Source organism: Aphanomyces astaci (genome assembly GCF_000520075.1).
Source record: "Aphanomyces astaci strain APO3 unplaced genomic scaffold supercont1.21, whole genome shotgun sequence".
Lineage (NCBI taxonomy): Eukaryota > Oomycota > Saprolegniomycetes > Saprolegniales > Verrucalvaceae > Aphanomyces > Aphanomyces astaci.
The window spans coordinates 154,368-173,545 of NW_009798284.1; the positions used below are offsets into that span (position 1 = coordinate 154,368).

The window sequence follows — 19,178 nt, forward strand, 5'->3', positions numbered from 1 at the left end:
GCCGTTGCTCGTGGGGGGGCTCAAGGTGCTCGCACACGAACGAAGGGGGCGGTATGTGGACAACGCCACTCGAACGTGGATGGAGGATGCGTTGGACATGAATGATGAAGAGATGGGAGTGCGGATGTTTGAAGACATGGCGTGTAAGGATGCCACGTCACGACACGAGTCAGTTCGAGGCGCGGCGTTGAGAAGACTCAAGCTCTGGTTTCTTGAAAAAGACCCCACGGAATCGTTTGCAGGACTCGAGCGCGTGCTCGTAGGCGATGGCCAAGTGCGGTGGACGTCCCATGTGAATGCCCAACGCATCCGACGACGACAACACGAGCGACCCCACGAAACCAATAACTGGGGTAGTGGGGGGGGTAGTACTGATGGAGGATTTTACGTGTAGAAAAGGATAAGGGTGTTGATATGCATGTACAAGGTACCTAGTTTCGGATGGGCTTGTCCAATTTGTTTGCGCTGTAGTCACACTGTATGATCAAAGTGATGTGCGAAATTGCTGTTTTGTTTGGCAGGGGATTGATACCCTTGTATTGCACTAGTAGGACTACGTAGTATATACTATGGGAGATGGGTTTGAATCTAGTTCTAAAGTTACCGTGAACGTTATATATATGGAAGTTAACGTTATTCATAGTTCTGCGCAATCGCTCGGATTGGTCATTCTGAGTATACTTGTCGCTGATTCGCTAGATTGTATTTTGGCGGAAAAGAGCCAATCAAACGTCGTATAACCTTGTTACCTCGAAGTAACAGTTCGACGACTACTACTACGTAGTAATAACATTAGCTTTTGTGGTTTGTATTACTCGTTCTTCATCCCAGTTCTACATGCGTCCACATTCTCGAACCATGAACTACTACTATAAATCGTACAGAGTCCATCCACCCACGACCATCATTGGCTACCTGTACTGTAGTGGGATCGAACCACTGGGTGGGTATATGTATGTATATTGCGTTACCCCACTACTGTAGTTCACATACAGACAGCGCGGCTACTACTCCAATATAATTGGCGCGCGCAGCAGAGGCGACACGGGCGACATTTCACCCGTGTACTCAGCATTCGTCGACGTAGGGTGATGTGGCTGATACGACGCCATGATGGGAACGGTGCTAGCGGCGCTGGAAGCGGTGGTGCTCGTGCCTTCTCTCGGGTAGTAGTGCTGGCGATGGACTTGGCTGTACAGTTTAGTGTTGTGACCTCCCACAACGGAAGTCCCGGCCATAGACTCGCTGTAGTTAGACTGATCATCGGAACTGCACTGCGAAGTCCCATCAAAGGTCGAGTCGGCGCCCCACGTGGGACTGCTGCCCGATACTTGGTGTTTGACGGAGCTCCCGGTCGCCGCCTTGGCAGACGCCGCCGCCGCCGATTGGACTGATCCTCCTTTTAACGAACATGGAAAACAGCATTTCGCGGTGGTCATATTCGAGTTGTTGTTGGGCTTGACTGACCATGTCTTATTGCACTTGTGACACAGGACCTATATAAATTAATATTATCCCCATGGCGGTCAATAAGATACTACGACCAAAAAAGCCCCAGGTTTGTGGATTGCATGGATGTAATAGCATGCACTCACAAAAAATGGAATGCTACATAATAGCCTAGTGTCACGAATACATACAAGAGATCGTCTACACAATATAAATATATAATATGTATATATATATGTGTGCGTGTTATGTGTATATATATATATTATGTAAAAACGTATCTTTATATAAATATATGCACTACACATCACCCGCACATATATATATAGAAAATATTTTTTTAAACATATAACTTATAAAAGTAAAATATATAAATATGTACATACACACATAACACACACACACATATATATATATACATGCGGAATGCCCATGTGAATATATATATATATATACTGTAGTACCTCGCCGCACTTGACGCAGTTGGATTTCTTTCGCAACGGGCCAAAGCGTTTGTGGCACAGATAACACCGTTTTCTCAAATTCAACGGGCACAGTTGATCGGGGCGTAAGAAGGGCGACGCACTGAGCCGATCCTCTCGCAGGAATCGGTCGATGTCCGACAGGTTTCGGCACCACTGGATCACCGCCTGGTCGTTGGCCCACACTGGCACGATACCCTTGACGTCCATGTCCGCCAGGTACGTCATGTCCAAGTACCCTGGGCGGTCCGACTCAATGAAGACATGGCCCATGTCGTATTGGAAGGCGCGAATGAGATTCAGAGATTCGCGAAGGGATGGCACACAGGCTAACTCGACTGATTTGTAGGCGCGGACCCACGCCCGTTTGCCGTTAACTTGAAACTCCAAGTCCGACTAAAAAATGTATGTTGATTGTTTAGGGGGGAGGATGATATGGTGTCGATAGTCGTTGTCGTAGTAGTACACCAGACCTATATATATATATATGAAATATATACGGTATATATATATATATATATCAAGGCTGAAAGGCTATATGTTGTTGGGTCGAGAGTAGTTTATTCGACGTAACTCCCTTACAGAGTCGTCGTGGTCGGACGAGATTGATCAGACGTTGCAATTTGTCAAAATAGATATTCCATTATCTACCCATTCGATATAAAATCGATAAATACTTTTGAATACAAAATATGACAGTACAACACGAACAGTGTACGTATAAATGTGGTCTTTTTCTTTCCTCTTTTTACCTTTATTTTTTATTTCGAAAACCACATTAAGTACAAGGTAGCAAATGGTGTGTTCAAAATGATGGATTTCTCCCATATAAATATATATATATATATATTCGTTGTCACGTTGACTTTGTAAAAAACTGCCAATAAGGATAATCCCATTCCACATAGACATTGAAATTTGCGAGACAAGTCATAAACAGTATTCCTTGAGCTTTACAACATAACCAACATCCATAACATTAACGTGATGGGGTGTACCTCGAGAAGACAAAAGTCGCGCTTGGTTACGAGGCCATCAAACGGACTCTTGGCCACCATCCATTTGATTTGAATGCAATTGTTGGGCCGATCGGGATGACGTGGCAGAATCGTGTACAGTGTGATGGCATCAACCAAAGCGCGGCCAAAGCGCTGGACGTATTCCTTGGCTTGGGCAGTCGTGTCTGTGCGATACAATCGCATGACTTCGTCCAACTGGCCGACAGTTTCCATTGCCGCGCAGTGGATGTCGCTGTTGGCGGTGGTGCCCGTGCCTTCGCCCTTGTAGATCTTCAAGTCACACTCATTGGAGAGCATCGTCCACTTCACAGGTCCATCTCGAATTCTGGCTTTGGCCACCTATAGTTCAAAAAGCGGTTAGTGTTGCAGCTAGCTAGCTTAGGGCGGACGGACGACGTCCTACCAAGTCTTGCACGCTCTGCTTGGCGATCTCCAAGTATCGAGCATTGTCGTCGGGCGACAGTGGGGGACATTGAAAGAACCCTGGAGGCAGCGGAAGCTTGAGGGACATATCTACACTATGTTTCCGCCACCCAGATGCACAACTGCGAGCCTGAACCCTGTTGTTGTTGACCATCTGCTGCCATTCAGATCATAATAATACTATACTGTACGTACTTGGATTAGGTTGCGTCTAGTATTTCACACGAATGTGTGTCGTTGGTCCCATTATTTCAGTGACTCGAAATATGAGTCCCCGTCTACGTTGTGGACACGTATTGCTCGAAAATACATGAAAAAACCACTCGTTTTTATTCTAAAAGTACAATAAAAACGTCTTGTCAGGGGGCACTGGAACTTGGTGAGATGCGACACTTCTCCGGCCATTGCGGGCCAGGATTAAAGACACTCGAGAACATTCCCCAATTTTTTTACTTCGAAGTATTTATTTAAAAGTAGGACTGTTCAAATCTCAACAAACAGTGGAGAAATACTGGTTCTATCGAGGGTTTATACGAGACTTATACGTATATACTCTGTCACCACTGCTATGTAAGTGTAATAATCTCAGTGGTTAGAAATAGTTAACCAATGGTGCCTGAGGATTTCACGAGTACATAGGACAGAGTTCTACCAGGGAATAATACTCCACAACAATAGTTCCACGTTGCTTCCGTAATCATTTCCATTCAGTAGGGCTGTAACTTAACCTCGGAAAGATTCATGAACTACCGACATTGTTGTTTTGGCGTCGGTTTTACGTGGCTAAAAGAGTGGTACATCTGCTGTAACTGTGTTACAAGGTTGAATAAATACCTGGTGTTTTAGCTAATTCACTGGTGTTTTATAAGCTCCAAATAACTCTGAGCAATAATACTACGTAGTAATCACATGTGATGCTGAAGTGACCAAAACACCTTGGCTATTAATTCCATCGCGTAGTACACGCTACCTGCATGTACTATGCGATGGAACAGGAAGATGGCGTGGTTTTCTACGATGTGGTACACATACGTACATCGCTGTACGGTAGAACTTCGGCGCATGTCCTCGCTGTGTGTCATTTGTAATATCAAAAGTTGTTTATGGTGACCAGTGAATTGTGCAATTTGGTCCCGAGAATAATAGCAGATATAACTTCGATTTGCACTTTTCAAATGTGCAAACGCGATAAATGACCTAGTTACCTATAATTACGATCCTAAATCACGGTACGGATCACTGGGGTCGATGTAACAAACACCCAGGTTTATTTATGGTGTGAATAGCCAATACGAGTGAAAAGCACAATACGTGTTGGTTCATTTAAAAGCGCACCTCAAACATTGATGTAAATATCGCCCAAAAACACCTAACTTCAACTGCTTGAATACCGCCTGACCAGCTGTGCTGCTATTCCCGTAAGTTGCGTCACCAGATGTTAGCTATCGCTAACTGGTACAGGGGGTACAGTAGTAAAATGATAACTCCAACAACAATGAAATTGTTGATCTTAGATAATTAGACAGATCCGGGCTTGAAAATTATCCGGATGTATGACTGTGATACTAGTAATACGTAGTACTCCGAGTACTATGTGTCAAGTGGTGCTTTTCCTCGCCTGTGCTAACGCCTTCTATCAAGCCTCCCAAACTCTATCGCCTAGTGTATCAACTCTGACAGGCCGAGACAGTGGCCGCTTGATACTTGCATGTTCTGCATATTCTTCATGTCTCTACCCTACCCTAGTGATTGCTCACCCAATCACGGAGGAAAAGAGCGCTGATTCTCACACGTCAGTGTTTCCCTTTGGCTGAATTTTAGCCAATAGGAACGAAGCTAGATAGTCTCTCATTAAAACCATTCCACTGTTGTTTTGACCCGAAATACTGTTTCAATGAGATTTATATGGAACTTTGTATGCTTAGACCAACTCACTTCTTACTAGGGGTTAAGTGCATCTCAGTGGTTAGCAATAGCTAACCACTAGCGATGCAGTTAACCCCGGAGATTTAGCATCGTATGTACTCACCGGGGGTTGGACGGAGTCAAGCTACAGGGCTACTGGCGAAAACGTGTATCCGGATGTAATAATTCCCTCGTTGGAATAGTTTTTTGGGTCAAAACAACATTGGGACTGTTTTTATCAGGGAATTATTCAAACTTTGGTAAAATGAACCGCAAATCCATCCATAGATATTATTGGCCAAAAACATTTTGACCAAATATCATTATTAATAGCTGGTAGGCATGCCAGAAAACTGGAGGCTTTACGACATCATACATCCTATTCCTAAATCTTGTATCATTGCCACTATGAGTATATTATATTGGGGTAGCGTTACTTTGGTTTTGTGAAGGAAAGAGTTTAACGTTAAGCGCGTAGGAGTTCGAATACCCACGAGCGTGAATCGAGTCACTTCGACTACTACGAGTTAACTGTGAGTTCCACATAGTTACTGTACACCCTCGGCTGCTTAGAGAATGCTATGTGATGGCAATGCACCATATGGGAGATTTACTACCGGTACACGACGACTACTGTTTGTCGAGGCACTCTTGCGAAGGCAGAGTTGCAGGGTGTTCTTTAAATGAGTTTACTCGTGTATTTTATTAAGAAGGATAATAACTCCAATGCAAGCCAATTGTATTTTTCATCTTAACAATAAGTATATGCATTCCGAATCTGGGAATTGGCAGTGAGGACTTCGATTTCAAAGACTCCATTTAGGAATTTAGTATCGAGTATGCATCCAGAGCCCACTCTTGAGACTTCTGGAAACGACCGTTAACATCAAATGTCAAAGGAATCGCGAGAGCTATCAGCGTCACTCAATCGACAACACAGCATAGAGCTCTTCATACTAGTGGAGTCGGTTGTCGAGTGGATGGAAATCGATAGCGAAAGCTAGGACCACAGGCGCGGCATGTCCAGTTTCTGTCTGTAACTGGTAGTCAGAGTCGAAGTTAGACGTCCGGATAGTATCCGGAGATTACTTTTCTTGGCGAAGTGGTGCCAAAGCAGACACGAGAAAGCGCCTCGTCTGGACAGAGACTAACTACAACGTGTTTAGACAAATTGAAGTGTCCTACAACCTATCGTGAAGTGGCAGCGCCTACGAAAACACTGATAACTAATCAATCCATAAAAATATGGTTTTTATTGTATTTACTGTTAATAAAAAATAATCGAATACTATTAATAGTAACGTTATAAGAAAAAAAGTAGGAAATAGTCATCACACTAGGTTCTGCGGATTGTGATCTCAAAATTCTCTCTATTAGATAATATTGCGGCGCGGTAGGTTCCAGATCGATTCAACGAACGGCTCTCGGAAATTTAGAACCGACCTCACAAAACCCTCTTGTGAAAACAATACTTCTATACCGACTACCACTGTTTTCGTCGGGGAATTACACATTACGGATATACAGTATGCTCACTCTTCGGTTTAACTCACAACGCTCGAAGGGCATGGGCAACATGGACGTAGGCACGTGAAGCCACAACGATGATGGTGCATCTGACCTTTGACGGCCATTTCGATTGAATTGTTACTTTATTGTGTGTTATTCTCACTTTCGAAGGCAATTTGTTTAACCCTATATGACGTTTCGCCATTGCAATTTAATTGGTTGAGATTGATTTGCCACTGTACGGAGTAACGAGTTACTGGAGACTTTGCTTGGTCATGTCAAAGTAACCCCCGCCCTGATGATCTCTTGAGAGGACAACGGTGGGTGGGGCAACGGCAATAGCAACTTGGACGACATTTAGACCCGCTCGTAATATTATTAATATGGCCTCACAGTCAGTACTGTTTTCGGCGAACTTTCGTTGGCTTCATTGTGCCAACATTCTGGAGCTGTCTAATATTATCGATATACGTAGTTATACAATGTTAACGGATGTCGAGTCACTGGAATGGATAACGAGCATAACACGAAGGGCACTCTCGTTGTTGTGCATTTGCCGTTGCCATGTCACTAAAAATAACATAAAATGGACATTTTTCCAAGAAAAGTTGCTGCAATCACAAAACTATATTACTTTATCAGTACTCCATTTTTCGAGATTTTGTACGTCTGGATGGATCTTACCAAAGTTTAAAAGTACTTAGTACAGTACTATGCTCCAAATTTCTTGAGAAGGGTGGTTTATGGCATAATAAAAATGGAACGATTTGGTCCAAGTTTTTTTGAGGTTTATGTTCACGTTGAAGTCTTGCACTTCGAACCCAAAATTGGCAAATCCTTGATGACTAACGTTGCCTCTATAAATGCAGTCGGATTACGATTTGCTATGTTAATCCCAGCAATAAATATACTAGCGTTAGTACTGTCTGGGTTCAAAGTATATCTTTAATATTGACCAATCATAGAGATGTCCGTGAGTTGCAAGGGCGTTGCAACTCTTTGGTTCAAGAATTCAGATCTGTTTCTTATCTCCACCTCCCCAACTGAATCCAGCGATGTATGCCACCAGCTCCTCAACCACCATTCCATCACGGAGCAAACATAATTCCATGGTATGTACAGTATCGAAGCAACCAACTGAGTTTTCGTATACAGTACTGTAAGCCAGTGTTAGAGCCAGCAACTATTTTCCGCTGGAGCACTTCCTGTAGGTAACAACACGATTCTAACAACGTACATGTAGTGTGAAACCTATTTCCAAAGGGTTCATCGTATTCCCGCGTTAAAAGTTTACTCGAAAATAGCTTCGTTTGGCCACGTCTTTTCGCTGTTCAAAGTGCCGTTCGAATAACATGATACTCCAGTACAAACTCACACCGCACGTCGTAACTCACGATGCTTCACATAGTTAAGAGTGCAATTGAACCCCATTTTAAGGTGCTCAGTCTATTTTACGGTGCACGATGCTTATTGTTAATTAGCACATATAGAGGCAGTTTGCACTTAGGTATATTCTTTTAATATGACGCTTAACTATAATACTAAAGTTAGTAACTTTAGTGCACCTTCAACTTGAAACAAAGTGTTCTCACTTAATAAAATAAAGATTAAAAAAACGGAAGTTGGACTTTTACACTGGTTGTTGGTTGAAGGTACGGTTAATCGTTTCACATCGTCGTTACTAGGTACTAGTAGTATCTGGAGCATGGTCAATAGTGCAACTTGAACTTGGTGATATAATTGCCGCATTCAACCATCTTTGCAGCATATCCCACCACCATCTCCCCTTCCATTAGTCAACTCGATCGTCATGGCTACCCTCAACGACTCTCGACTGTTCGACGCTGTCGCAGCGGGGACTCTGCGCCAAGTTGTGGACCTCGTCGCTCAACCGCTTACGAATGTGAACGACACGAAGCGTATCAACAAGGTAGTACCTTCGTACCTACCTACCTTCGAATCACTTTCTCGCTTCGAATTCAGGTGCTGTACACACCGCTGATGCTCGCCGCCGAGCTCGGCTACGTCGATATCGTCAAGACTCTCCTAAATCGGCCAGACATTCAACTGAATCGACCGAGTGCTAGTGATGTCAAGGTAACTACTATGTAGTCTCTCAACCACATTCACCTCTCCCGACAATGCAATTGCCACGAACGCGATCGATAGAAAACGCCAACGCCGTTGATACTCGCGGCAACCAAAGGACATTTGGATGTAGTGCTAGCCCTCCTAGCTCATCCAGACGTGGATGTGAATGTTTCCATGGAGGTAGGTTTGAATGATTGTCCTTTTAAAATGCAAAGTGTGGTTGACATTTTGTGCTGCGTTGCCAAATCAATCTCGATCGATTTTCGATCTACTTTTTTAATACTGACTTTTGTATGGAAAACGTAGTCTAGTCGTGGTGATTGTAATAATTACACTAATAGAAGTCTCACACGAATTACATGTTGATGACTGTTTCCATTTGATTGGCTCAATTCTTCTGCGGATAAACCCAGCCAGTATGAGTATTATTACTTGCTGCGGATAAAACTGTATGTTGATAAGTCCTAACGATTCTGTTGCAGAGAAACATCACAGCAATTCAGAACGCCGCCGCCAACGGATACCTGGACATTGTCGCAGCTTTGTGGCCCGGGGCGAACCTCCTCAGCCAGCGTCGAGTAAGTTACTAGTTAAACCCCAAATGTCCACGATAGTTAATCAAGTGGTAGAGCTTGGATGCCGCGCTGCGTGGCCAGAAATTCGAAGTCGTCGCGCACATGGTCGAAGCGGGCGTTGAATACGAGCCGACGTTTCGGGTATACATATTGCCGTTTTACCCAATAAAGTGTGGCTGACTTTTGGGCTGATTCTTTGCCAACTCTATCGATCGATTCCTTGTCCTGACTTTTGTATGCAAAGATCGCCGCCTCGTATCACACTAATTTCAGTCACCCACGAATTCGGTGTTGAATTGAATTTGATTGGCCGCTTGATTCGTGTTCTGGGTTTTGATTGGTCGATATATCATCGATTGTCTGTCGATTTGGTGGTGCTGCTCGTTCGATTGACAACCCCACTCCCATTTCGAATATATCGAATATATATATATATATATATATATATCCTAACAACATGATTGTTGTTTCTACGTACCGGTAGTAGTAACGACTCAGTTTTATCGTCTTTCTTTTACCCCAAACGTGGACTTTTGTGCAAATCTATCGATTCTGTATGGATTTTAAGGATGTACTTGAAGTAAAAAGTTGTTTGAAATCACACTAATTTCAGTCACACACTGGTTTCCTGGATTGGCTAAATAGTGATTCTTGTGTAATAACCCATATGACAGCTCCAATTTAGAGTACTATATAGGGCAAACTCCTGTTGGAGTACGTGGCGCCATACTTGACGTTGGACGGCCTCGTGTTGATGTTGGCCAATGATTTGCCCATCATCATCGTAAGCGACCTTGACGCCAACACCACCAACGACCAACTTGGTGACCCTCGCGTCGTGCCGAACCCAGACCACCGGTACTCGTGGGCAGCATTTCTCGATCCATCCATGATCACTGTGAACGATGCCATCGCCAAGGAAGCGGTGGCTTCCGCCATCTTCGACTTGGTTGCCAAGGACATGCGAATCCCGCGGGAGGTCGTGGTGCGGGCACTCGTGACGACCTCCACAGACCAGCACGGCCGCCCGGTGCTGTCGGTGGCCGATCCCTTCATCGCCGCCTTCCTTATGGGCCAGCTGTACTTTGCCAACCGATACGAGATCGCAGACGGACCTCCCGTGCACGTGAGTGCTACGTCGGTGGTTGTGCTCGCAATCGATCACGGGTTGTGCAGTCAGTTGTATGACGAGTACAAAGACGAGGGAATGCTTTATTTGGACGGATTCATAGCGTGCAATTCGATTCTGTGCCAGTTGTTGGCCACCACATCGCCGCTAACACGATCTCGACCTCGTGTATCGCATGGGTTTGGAACCGGACCGCCGCCGCCGCCATCTACTGCCGCGGCATATGGTTATGGTCGATGCGATACTGTGTTACTACCTCCGGTATGTACATATATTGTAGACGACACACTTGATCTATAGTTATTTTCGTCGTCGTGGTGGATCTCTAACAATACTTTGAAAACTAGAATGACGACGACATGATGACAACATGGACCAAAGCATTCGAGCTGTGGGATTCGGATCCACCTGATGATGCTGGGGGCAGTGGCGGCGGTGGCCTCTCTAGTCATACGTTTCGACGATACTGCGACCAAACGTACGGAGTGCAGCTGCATGTAGCGCTCAAGTTTATGAAACATGAAGACAGCTACCGCCGCGAAATCTCACAGCGTCGGCATGTCCATGCCAAGTACATCCTTCCGCTACTGCCTTCGTTCGCACTCGATGACGATGACGTGGCATCCCCGACGACGACTAGCCATCACGTGACGTGCTCTTCTGTTGGCAAGGGCCAAACGCTGTCCTTGGCAGACTATCCCCATGTAGTCGCCATGCCAGCTGGAGACCGCACTCTGCATGACATCCTAGTCAAAGAACGGCCCGGCCGCGGCGATATCCAAGCCATGTTGCTGAATGTCGCGCAATGTTTAGCGCATTTGCATGGCTGTGGGATTGTCCACGGTGATGTCAAAGCCCTCAACGTCCTTCGAGTGCACCACCAGCTAAAACTGATCGATTTGGACGCGGCTACCCCCGTCGGCGAGTTTTTTCAGCGATCCACGTGCACCTCGGGAATCCTGCCACCAGGTACGTCGTACTACAACGTGCCACGTCATATACGAGATTGGGATGATGCGTCGGATATTGTCACACTTTTGAAATGTCGAATTGTTACACGTTCGAAATGTCACATGTCACATGTCACACTTTTGACATGTCGGGTTTTGTATTATCACATATTTGAAATGTCGGGTTTGTATTATCACATATTTGAAATGTCCATGATTGCATGAATGAATTTACGTACACATTCGTTGGTACGTATTTGTATCACATGGTTGAGATGTCTATTTCACACCCTCCAGATGTCCACCGTGGCCCTCCTCCCTGATCTCGTCGAGGCAGTGACTGCGTTGTTGTATGTTGTCATGGACATTGTGTATCTCACACATTTGAAATGTCTTCCTGTAGAAATGTTTGTGCATCTCGACACCACGACCGCCATGCGCCAACACTACGAAGCGTACTGCCGCCAAGCTGGAGATGCGACTGGTGCTGCTGCTATGTGGCGTCAACATCGTCCCAGATCGGGGTACGTCGTTCGACTGGACCCTGTCGCAGACTCTCAGCCATCACAGCCGAACAACTCTGTGGAACTACCGTACGCGTTGATTCCCATGTCTCCGTCGATGGACATTTGGGCGTTTGGGTGTCTCGTGTACTTGCTTGTGACAGGGTTACACCTCGTTCCCACGGATATCCATCTCAACATCCCAGCAGAATACATGGCCGTAGCTGCGACATGGACAGATTTGGCGTTGGATGTGAAACTTGAGGCAAATGTCGACGATATCGCAGCCAGAGATTTACTGCGTCGGCTCCTGCGGGTGGACCCCGCGCACCGAATATCCATGGCGGCGGCGCTAGATCATCCGTATTTCACAGCCCAAACTTGCGACAACGTGTCATTGGATGATGGCGGCGACAAGGCATTCTGTACGATCGAGGAGACGAAACCGCCCACGGTGTCACATATCCCAGACAAAAAGCATGTCCATGCAGCTTGTGATTACGACGACATAGCTCTGAAATGTCGTGAGCCATCTCCTTCGTTGGTGGTGGAAACATCCCCCCTTGTCACACCCACACAAGCCACGAACGCGGAACAGTGTCGCAGCCACCCAACTTTGTCGAAACAAAACACCATGTTGGTCGATCATGATCCTCATCTGACACGACCCCATCCCGACGAATCATCCCCGTCGTTTGTGCTGTTGCCCATGTCCCGAGTCCATGCGATACCGTTCGTAGGCAACGACGCCGCCATCTGGACTTCATTTGTCAGCCATTTCCACTCGACATGCCACGCTGTCGCAGCTGCCATGGCGGCCGGCCTCCCCATCGATGCACCGCTGAAACAGCTCAACCACGGCCACAGCTTGTACTTGTATCTGCTCGACGATGTCACAGGAGACCTCGTCCCAACTGCGACAACGTCCAACTCGGCAGCGTCATCATCAGTGTACCCTATCGAAATCCGGCCCACAGACTTGGAGTTTTTAGCCATGAGTTTGCCGCTGGCGCTAGCTGGCTTGGCTACGTTTAGTCGACACCATCAACAGCAGCAGAGACTGCTACTGACGGTGGCGGGGAACCACGGGGCCCTTGCCGATGGAATCGTCGCCACGACGACGAGTACTAGTACTAGTACTACTAGTACCAGTCTCCCGGAGATCCAGTCAGTGACGTTTGGCGCAATGTGGCGGGCGATACGAGGCGACTCGGCTGTGACACCGTTGCATGTTCGACAAGCTGTACTGCACGCAGTAACCAGGTGGTTTCACGCCCGAGACCCCCGCCATACGTTTGGGGGGCTCACGCGCACTTGGACTGAGCATGGGGACGTTGTGTGGACAGCCAAGGTGGAGGAGCTGGTTATACTAGCTACACAAGAAACCAAGTCTCAACACGACGACGACCGCCACCACCTGACGATGCAAAAGCTCCTGCGACAAGTGCTCGCGAGTGAGTCTGGCCACAATACTGACATGTGTGACAAGGTGGCGCCGCCAGTTCCAATTGTCGCCACGTTCAGTGGAGCAAGCTGCAGCCCCGACCAATGCGTGGTCATGTAGAAGTGTAATTTTTTAGTCATGTTTGAGGGAATTAAATATAAAACCTACTGTAGTAGTCCTAGTAATAAGTACTATAATACGTTGTATAACGTTACTATAGTTTGTCACAAGGTTAAATGGATTCGAATGCTATTTGGCGAAGTCACACATTCACAAGTCCAAATGTGGGTGAAAAAATGCACAATAGTATAGAAATCTCAAGTCGATTGGATACAATTGTAATAATAATTCAAATAATATATGACCACGTCATCTCAAATCAAGTACGACTTTGAAGTAGTACACTTCAAAGCAGCATGCAATATTGTAAATACGAACAAATAAACGTTAGAGTGTATGAATACTATGATGCCAAAAGTAGTACAATTGTACTCTACAGTACTACAACGAGGAGCGCCATCGTCCCCCAAGGTACTACTGCACACACCAAAAAAAGCCCGCAAGAAGTCAGCCAACCAAGATGCCATGACTGCCTCCAAGTAGATACTAGTTAATTGCACTAGTAGGTTGCTGTTCTTGGAACTCAACCCTATGAAGTATAATGTACATATACTTCTCACCCCCAAGGTACTGTACAGTACAGTAATCCAGTCGTCTCTTGGCAGTGACATATATATATATATAATATTTACAGTAGTACTTCATACATCATTGGACAAGGTTTTGATAATATTGTTGACTAGGGTTACGTCAAGAGGTGACGCTGGGCGGCCGCGCGCACGATGCCTTCCCGCGTCCTATCATCGCTCGTTGTTGCTACTTGTACATCAAAGTATCGATGGGCTACAACTTGGTCCATAGACAGGCGTTGAGACGGGTCCACCACGAGCAACTTGCACAGCAACTCCCGAGCCACGTCATCGAAAACACTCTCGTGGATGTACTTGTGTAGGGCTTGGTCCGTCCACGTCGCAGCCATACGTTTAAAGCGGGGTAAAATCTCTTGATCCCGATTGGTCGGCACTAGTTGCATGCCCGAGACCATCTCAAACATCAGACACCCCAACGCCCATGCATCCTGCGCCGGCGACGACGTAACCAACTGGTACGGAAGCATCATGTGATGGTCTTGGTCGTCGGGTACAATATGGCGAAACGACCGCACGACCACGTTCGAGTGCGGCTGCAGCAGGTCGTCGTCCTTGAAACCACCGACGGTGTGCCAATATGACACGTATTGCGCGTACTCGGCGTCGTTGGCAAGCATATAAAACATTTCTACATGCCACAAATGGATTATTATATATATATATATATATATATATATATATATATATATATATATACGTTATATGAACAGACGTGGATGGATGGACGCAACACACAACTAAAATATATGCCTATACAATACCCTTTCCATATAATACTAGTATTGTATAAGTACTCCAAAGTATATATATATATATATATATATATATATATATATATATATATAGAGAGAGAGAGAGAGAGAGAGAGAAATGGCCCAAAAATATTCAAACAACAGCTCACAACTCGCATTGGCTCGCATTGGTTGTTGAGATGCGACAATTCCTTGTTGCATGGCCATGAGTGTATGTATATATATATACTTCGAAATAATACATCTAATATATATATATATATATGGCCTCGATATGCAGCGAAAAACGTCGATCGATCTCAAAACGTTCAGTCGTACGTACCTCTATATATATAATAAATATAAACTCTATCGAATCAATCACATACATACATCGCTATGCACAAATTTGTTTTAAATCGTCCATCCAACTTACCAGGAGGTAAAATGCCCGATGTAAACTTGGCGTTGCCCAAAGCTGGCGTGCCCACTTTAGTAGTCGCGGCCAAATCGATCAGTTTCACGTGACTGTATCGCAGGATGTTGTCCATGGTCACGTTTCCATGCACGAGGCCCTTGTTGTGCAAATGCCAAAGGGCCGCAGCCACTTGTCGCAGATAGCGGCATGTGTCGGATGGACGGGGTCGTTCATGGCGGAAGATGTCGGCAAGGCTGCGGCTGCCTGCGGGGAGGACGAGGGCATGTGGATATGATGCCAGGTCGATGGATGTGCCTGAGAGGGGAAGGGAGTGCAGGACACTTAGGTTCTTGGGATTAGGCACCAACCCAACAACGTAGTCGCAGCTCAGTCCGCGTCGGCACTCAAGTTCGTTCAAGTAGTCGGCATGATGTTTTACAAATTTGATTGCTACTTGCACGTGGGGGCCATACGTTTGTTCGCAAAAGCTGCGAAATGTAAGCCAGTCCATACAATCAGTGCCTGTGACCGACGTCAGGTCGTGAAAGGCGTCAATTGTCACCTAAAGAATCAAAAGAGATAAAAATATCGAAATTGAATATTATCGATTTGATATACAAATTAATTTGAGGACGGGGTGCAATCGAATAATCGCGCAAACCGATCCACAATCGATCGGATTGGTGGTTGAATTTCATTGACAAGGTTTTGATTGGTTCATAATTTTGAGCTCATCTGAAGTAGCCAATCAAATCGATTCAAATTCCAACGAGAAACCAACACGACATTTCACTAAAAAGCACAATACTATAGTATGCCTTTAAATTGGCAACCACAAAAACTTTTAATGTCCTAAAAACGCTATATGAAACACACAACCTTTTTGCATACTAACTAGTACATACAAGGTGAAAAGAAGAATAAAAAAATACACTTGTGAATATATATATATATATATATATATATATATATTTGCACCTTTGTTCAAATACGTACTAGTAGACTATTATATATATATATATATATATATATATATATATGCAGCAGTAGCACCATCCATAATCGTACCTTGCCGTCCAACAAAGCCGAGGTCACGTTGTGGAGGGTTTGAATGCATGACAGAAACTTGTCTTCATTCAAGAAGCCGCCGCCGTCGGCAGCGTCGGCGTAATCTTCAAACACTTGGCTGTACATGCCGTGGTCGGTGGCTTGTACCACTACTGACGTGGCACTCTGGTGGACTGGCGGGCCGTCGGCAATTTCGTACCGATGGCCAAAGTACAACTGACGCTTCAAGTACATTGCCACGGAATGGTCGGCCGTGGCCAGAACAGACCGATTGTGTTTGTCCTTGGAATCTACCAGTGCTCGCACCACTTGTTCTCGTGTGAGTGGACGAACCGTAGGGCTACTAGTAGTATTACTAGTAGTAGTACTACTAGCCACGAACAAGTCCACAATTTGCATCGCGATGGCTTCCTTGGCGATCGAGTCGTTCACTTGAACGACGGAAGGATCTAAGAACGCAGCCCACGAAAACTGGTGGTCTGGGTTGGCCACCACCACGAGTTGCTTGGCAAGTTCGTCTCGAACTTCGAAGTCGGTTTCTTCGATTGTCATGATTGGAAGGTCCTTGGACAGCATGTACACCAGGCCCGACGCGGACAAGTACGGTGCCACGTATTCTAATAGGAGGGATCCCTAAAAAATTTATTTATATATCATGAACCAGTCCTCTATATATTGATCGTTTGAACACAAGGGGGAGAAATATAATATATTTTTTGACAAAAAATTATAATATATATATATCATGGACCAGTCCTCTATATATTGATCGTTGAAAAATAGGGCGAGAAATATAATATATTTTTTGACAAAAAAAATATATATATATCATGAACCAGTCCTCTATATATTGATCGTTTGAACACAAGGGGGAGAAATATAATATATATTTTGTTAATATTTACCTGGAATGCCACGTCAAACTCGACTCGTTTTTCAATAAACGACGCCACCATCTCGTATTTGCGACCTTCCAACAGCGCGTTTAAACTCTGGAGACAAAAAAAGTTAGCAAAAAAACGTATTTCTCTGTCGCAAAAAAAAACGTTTTTTGTTTCCAGCCGATATCAGACACATACCCGACGTTTGGTCAAATCGTTCGCGAACGGCCACAACGCATCGACAACATCCACATGGCCTCTCGTACAAGCATATTGGAGCGCAGTGACATTCCTCTAAGAACGCAGCATGAGCTTGCGTGCGACGTAGGACGGAGGGTGTTCTATGTGACTACCTCCATCGTAGCATTCACATCCACTTGCGGCATGTCCAAGAGAGCTTTCACAACGTCTATATGACCATGCAACGACGCCAGGTGCAACGGCGTCGGTGATTTCTATACGCGACCATGAGGTTTCGTTTTGAGAATGACAAGGGCCGTAGAAACCGTACCTTGGCATTGATGACACGGTTGACTTGAGTCTCTGGCCGCGCCAAGAGAATCCGGACGATGTCTGCTTTGCCCAGCTCGGCAGCGAGCATCAACGGCGTGTACAGGACCTACGTATCCGAGGGTCACAGCGTTGGACATTGAGAGTGGCTTGTTACCCTGTTGATCAGCTTGGTGCCATTCACATAGACATCGTGGAGCTTGAGTGCCGTGAGGACTAGCTCTGGTTGTCCATTGGAGATGGCCGCGAAGAGGTCACTTGTCGTCATGATGGTGTGCGAAGAGTATGTAGTTGTACTTGCACGATGAATTCGAATGTGAGCGAGATCTGCAACGTCATGTCTTTTTTATTTGTTTGTTTTTCACGACATACATTAACCAAATGGCTACTCGACTTCGTCCCAAATTATTTCAAAAATAGTAGTATACTTCAAAGATTGATATTGATAATACTAGTAGGTACGACTAGCGGAATGTATGTCGAAAGTGCACGTGTACCAGCAATAAAATGTCAACAGTACTCTCAATCTCATGTATACTAGTAGTATGTATGTATGTACTGATGACACTGATCGTGATAACGCTAACGTTAGACAATAAGTACCTAGAAGCAATCATGGTGGAAAGGGATGGATGGCAAGTACATTTGACTTCGAAGAGCTTGTACTCAATGTTGGAAAGGAGGTCAGGAGTACTGTAAACGCAGTCTCACTGTAGTACGTACTACAATGTACTGTACAGTTGACGAGTGGAGGTCCTGGCCTGAATACAGTACATATATATCTGTCGCACTACAGTACTGTAACTCTGAAGTGTTTTCACTGGTGGTGGTCAACCATCATTCACCACTGCGATTGAATGGTTATGGAGCTAATTATTACTCTAGCGTTATTTCAACTCGTTCAGTGAGGATGTACTTACTACACGGAGAAGTGTCGAAAGGCATGATGCACAAAACAAATCGTTAAAGATCCATATTACTTCGAAGTAAGGTTGAACTACACAACGATGCAAATCCCCCTGCTACTGTACCCATCATTCGCGAAGAACACTTTGAACAGTGTATACTCGTACCGCGTGTGAATGCACTTTCCATAATTTCATACTACTTAGTACTAGTACAAACGAGGTGGGGAATCCGCCGGAGCGCACTGTACAGTAAGTACTACAGTACATAGGACTCGGGAGTACTAGTACCAATATACATGTATTTATAACATCATGCATGACAACTATTAATACTCAGCCAATCAGTGACAAGAAATTTCACATTATCGAATCAGAGGGTCGTACGAAACTCACAATCAGATTTACTTGTAAACTAGTAGTAGTATACTAGTACGTATATATCAAACTCACTGATAATCACTCGGAGAACTGGA

General features: G+C 45.1%; 4 protein-coding genes across 4 annotated transcripts in view; 2 read left to right on the plus strand and 2 right to left on the minus strand.

Annotated features, from left to right (window-relative positions):
* Positions 1 to 394, plus strand: part of H257_08957 (serine/threonine protein kinase) — a gene marked incomplete at both ends in the record, with an annotated part of 5,819 nt that extends 5,425 nt beyond the window's left edge. Inside the window, one exon of the mRNA XM_009835053.1 lies at positions 46 to 394. Within this exon, the coding sequence (XP_009833355.1) occupies positions 46 to 394 (349 nt within the window). The remainder of the gene's footprint in view (positions 1 to 45) is intronic.
* Positions 395 to 799: 405 nt separating this feature from the next.
* Positions 800 to 3,542, minus strand: H257_08958 (hypothetical protein). Its single transcript, XM_009835054.1, has 4 exons — positions 3,354 to 3,542; positions 2,930 to 3,289; positions 1,914 to 2,327; positions 800 to 1,496 (listed from the first exon to the last, which is right to left on the minus strand). The coding sequence occupies exons 1-4, from the start codon at positions 3,525 to 3,527 to the stop codon at positions 1,008 to 1,010; spliced, it is 1,437 nt and encodes a 478-aa protein (XP_009833356.1). The 5' UTR covers positions 3,528 to 3,542; the 3' UTR covers positions 800 to 1,007.
* A 5,008-nt stretch (positions 3,543 to 8,550) lies between these two features.
* H257_08959 (serine/threonine protein kinase) lies at positions 8,551 to 13,672 on the plus strand. Its single transcript, XM_009835055.1, has 8 exons — positions 8,551 to 8,717; positions 8,771 to 8,884; positions 8,957 to 9,058; positions 9,361 to 9,456; positions 9,508 to 9,594; positions 10,151 to 10,843; positions 10,930 to 11,551; positions 11,936 to 13,672. Exons 1-8 carry the CDS (start codon positions 8,598 to 8,600, stop codon positions 13,597 to 13,599), a joined length of 3,498 nt encoding a protein of 1,165 aa, XP_009833357.1. The 5' UTR covers positions 8,551 to 8,597; the 3' UTR covers positions 13,600 to 13,672.
* Positions 13,673 to 14,156: 484 nt separating this feature from the next.
* H257_08960 (serine/threonine protein kinase) lies at positions 14,157 to 18,129 on the minus strand. Its single transcript, XM_009835056.1, has 8 exons — positions 17,955 to 18,129; positions 17,799 to 17,906; positions 17,641 to 17,742; positions 17,486 to 17,581; positions 17,312 to 17,398; positions 16,407 to 17,039; positions 15,357 to 15,900; positions 14,157 to 14,817 (listed from the first exon to the last, which is right to left on the minus strand). The coding sequence occupies exons 1-8, from the start codon at positions 18,063 to 18,065 to the stop codon at positions 14,285 to 14,287; spliced, it is 2,214 nt and encodes a 737-aa protein (XP_009833358.1). The 5' UTR covers positions 18,066 to 18,129; the 3' UTR covers positions 14,157 to 14,284.
* Positions 18,130 to 19,178: the final 1,049 nt, after the last annotated feature.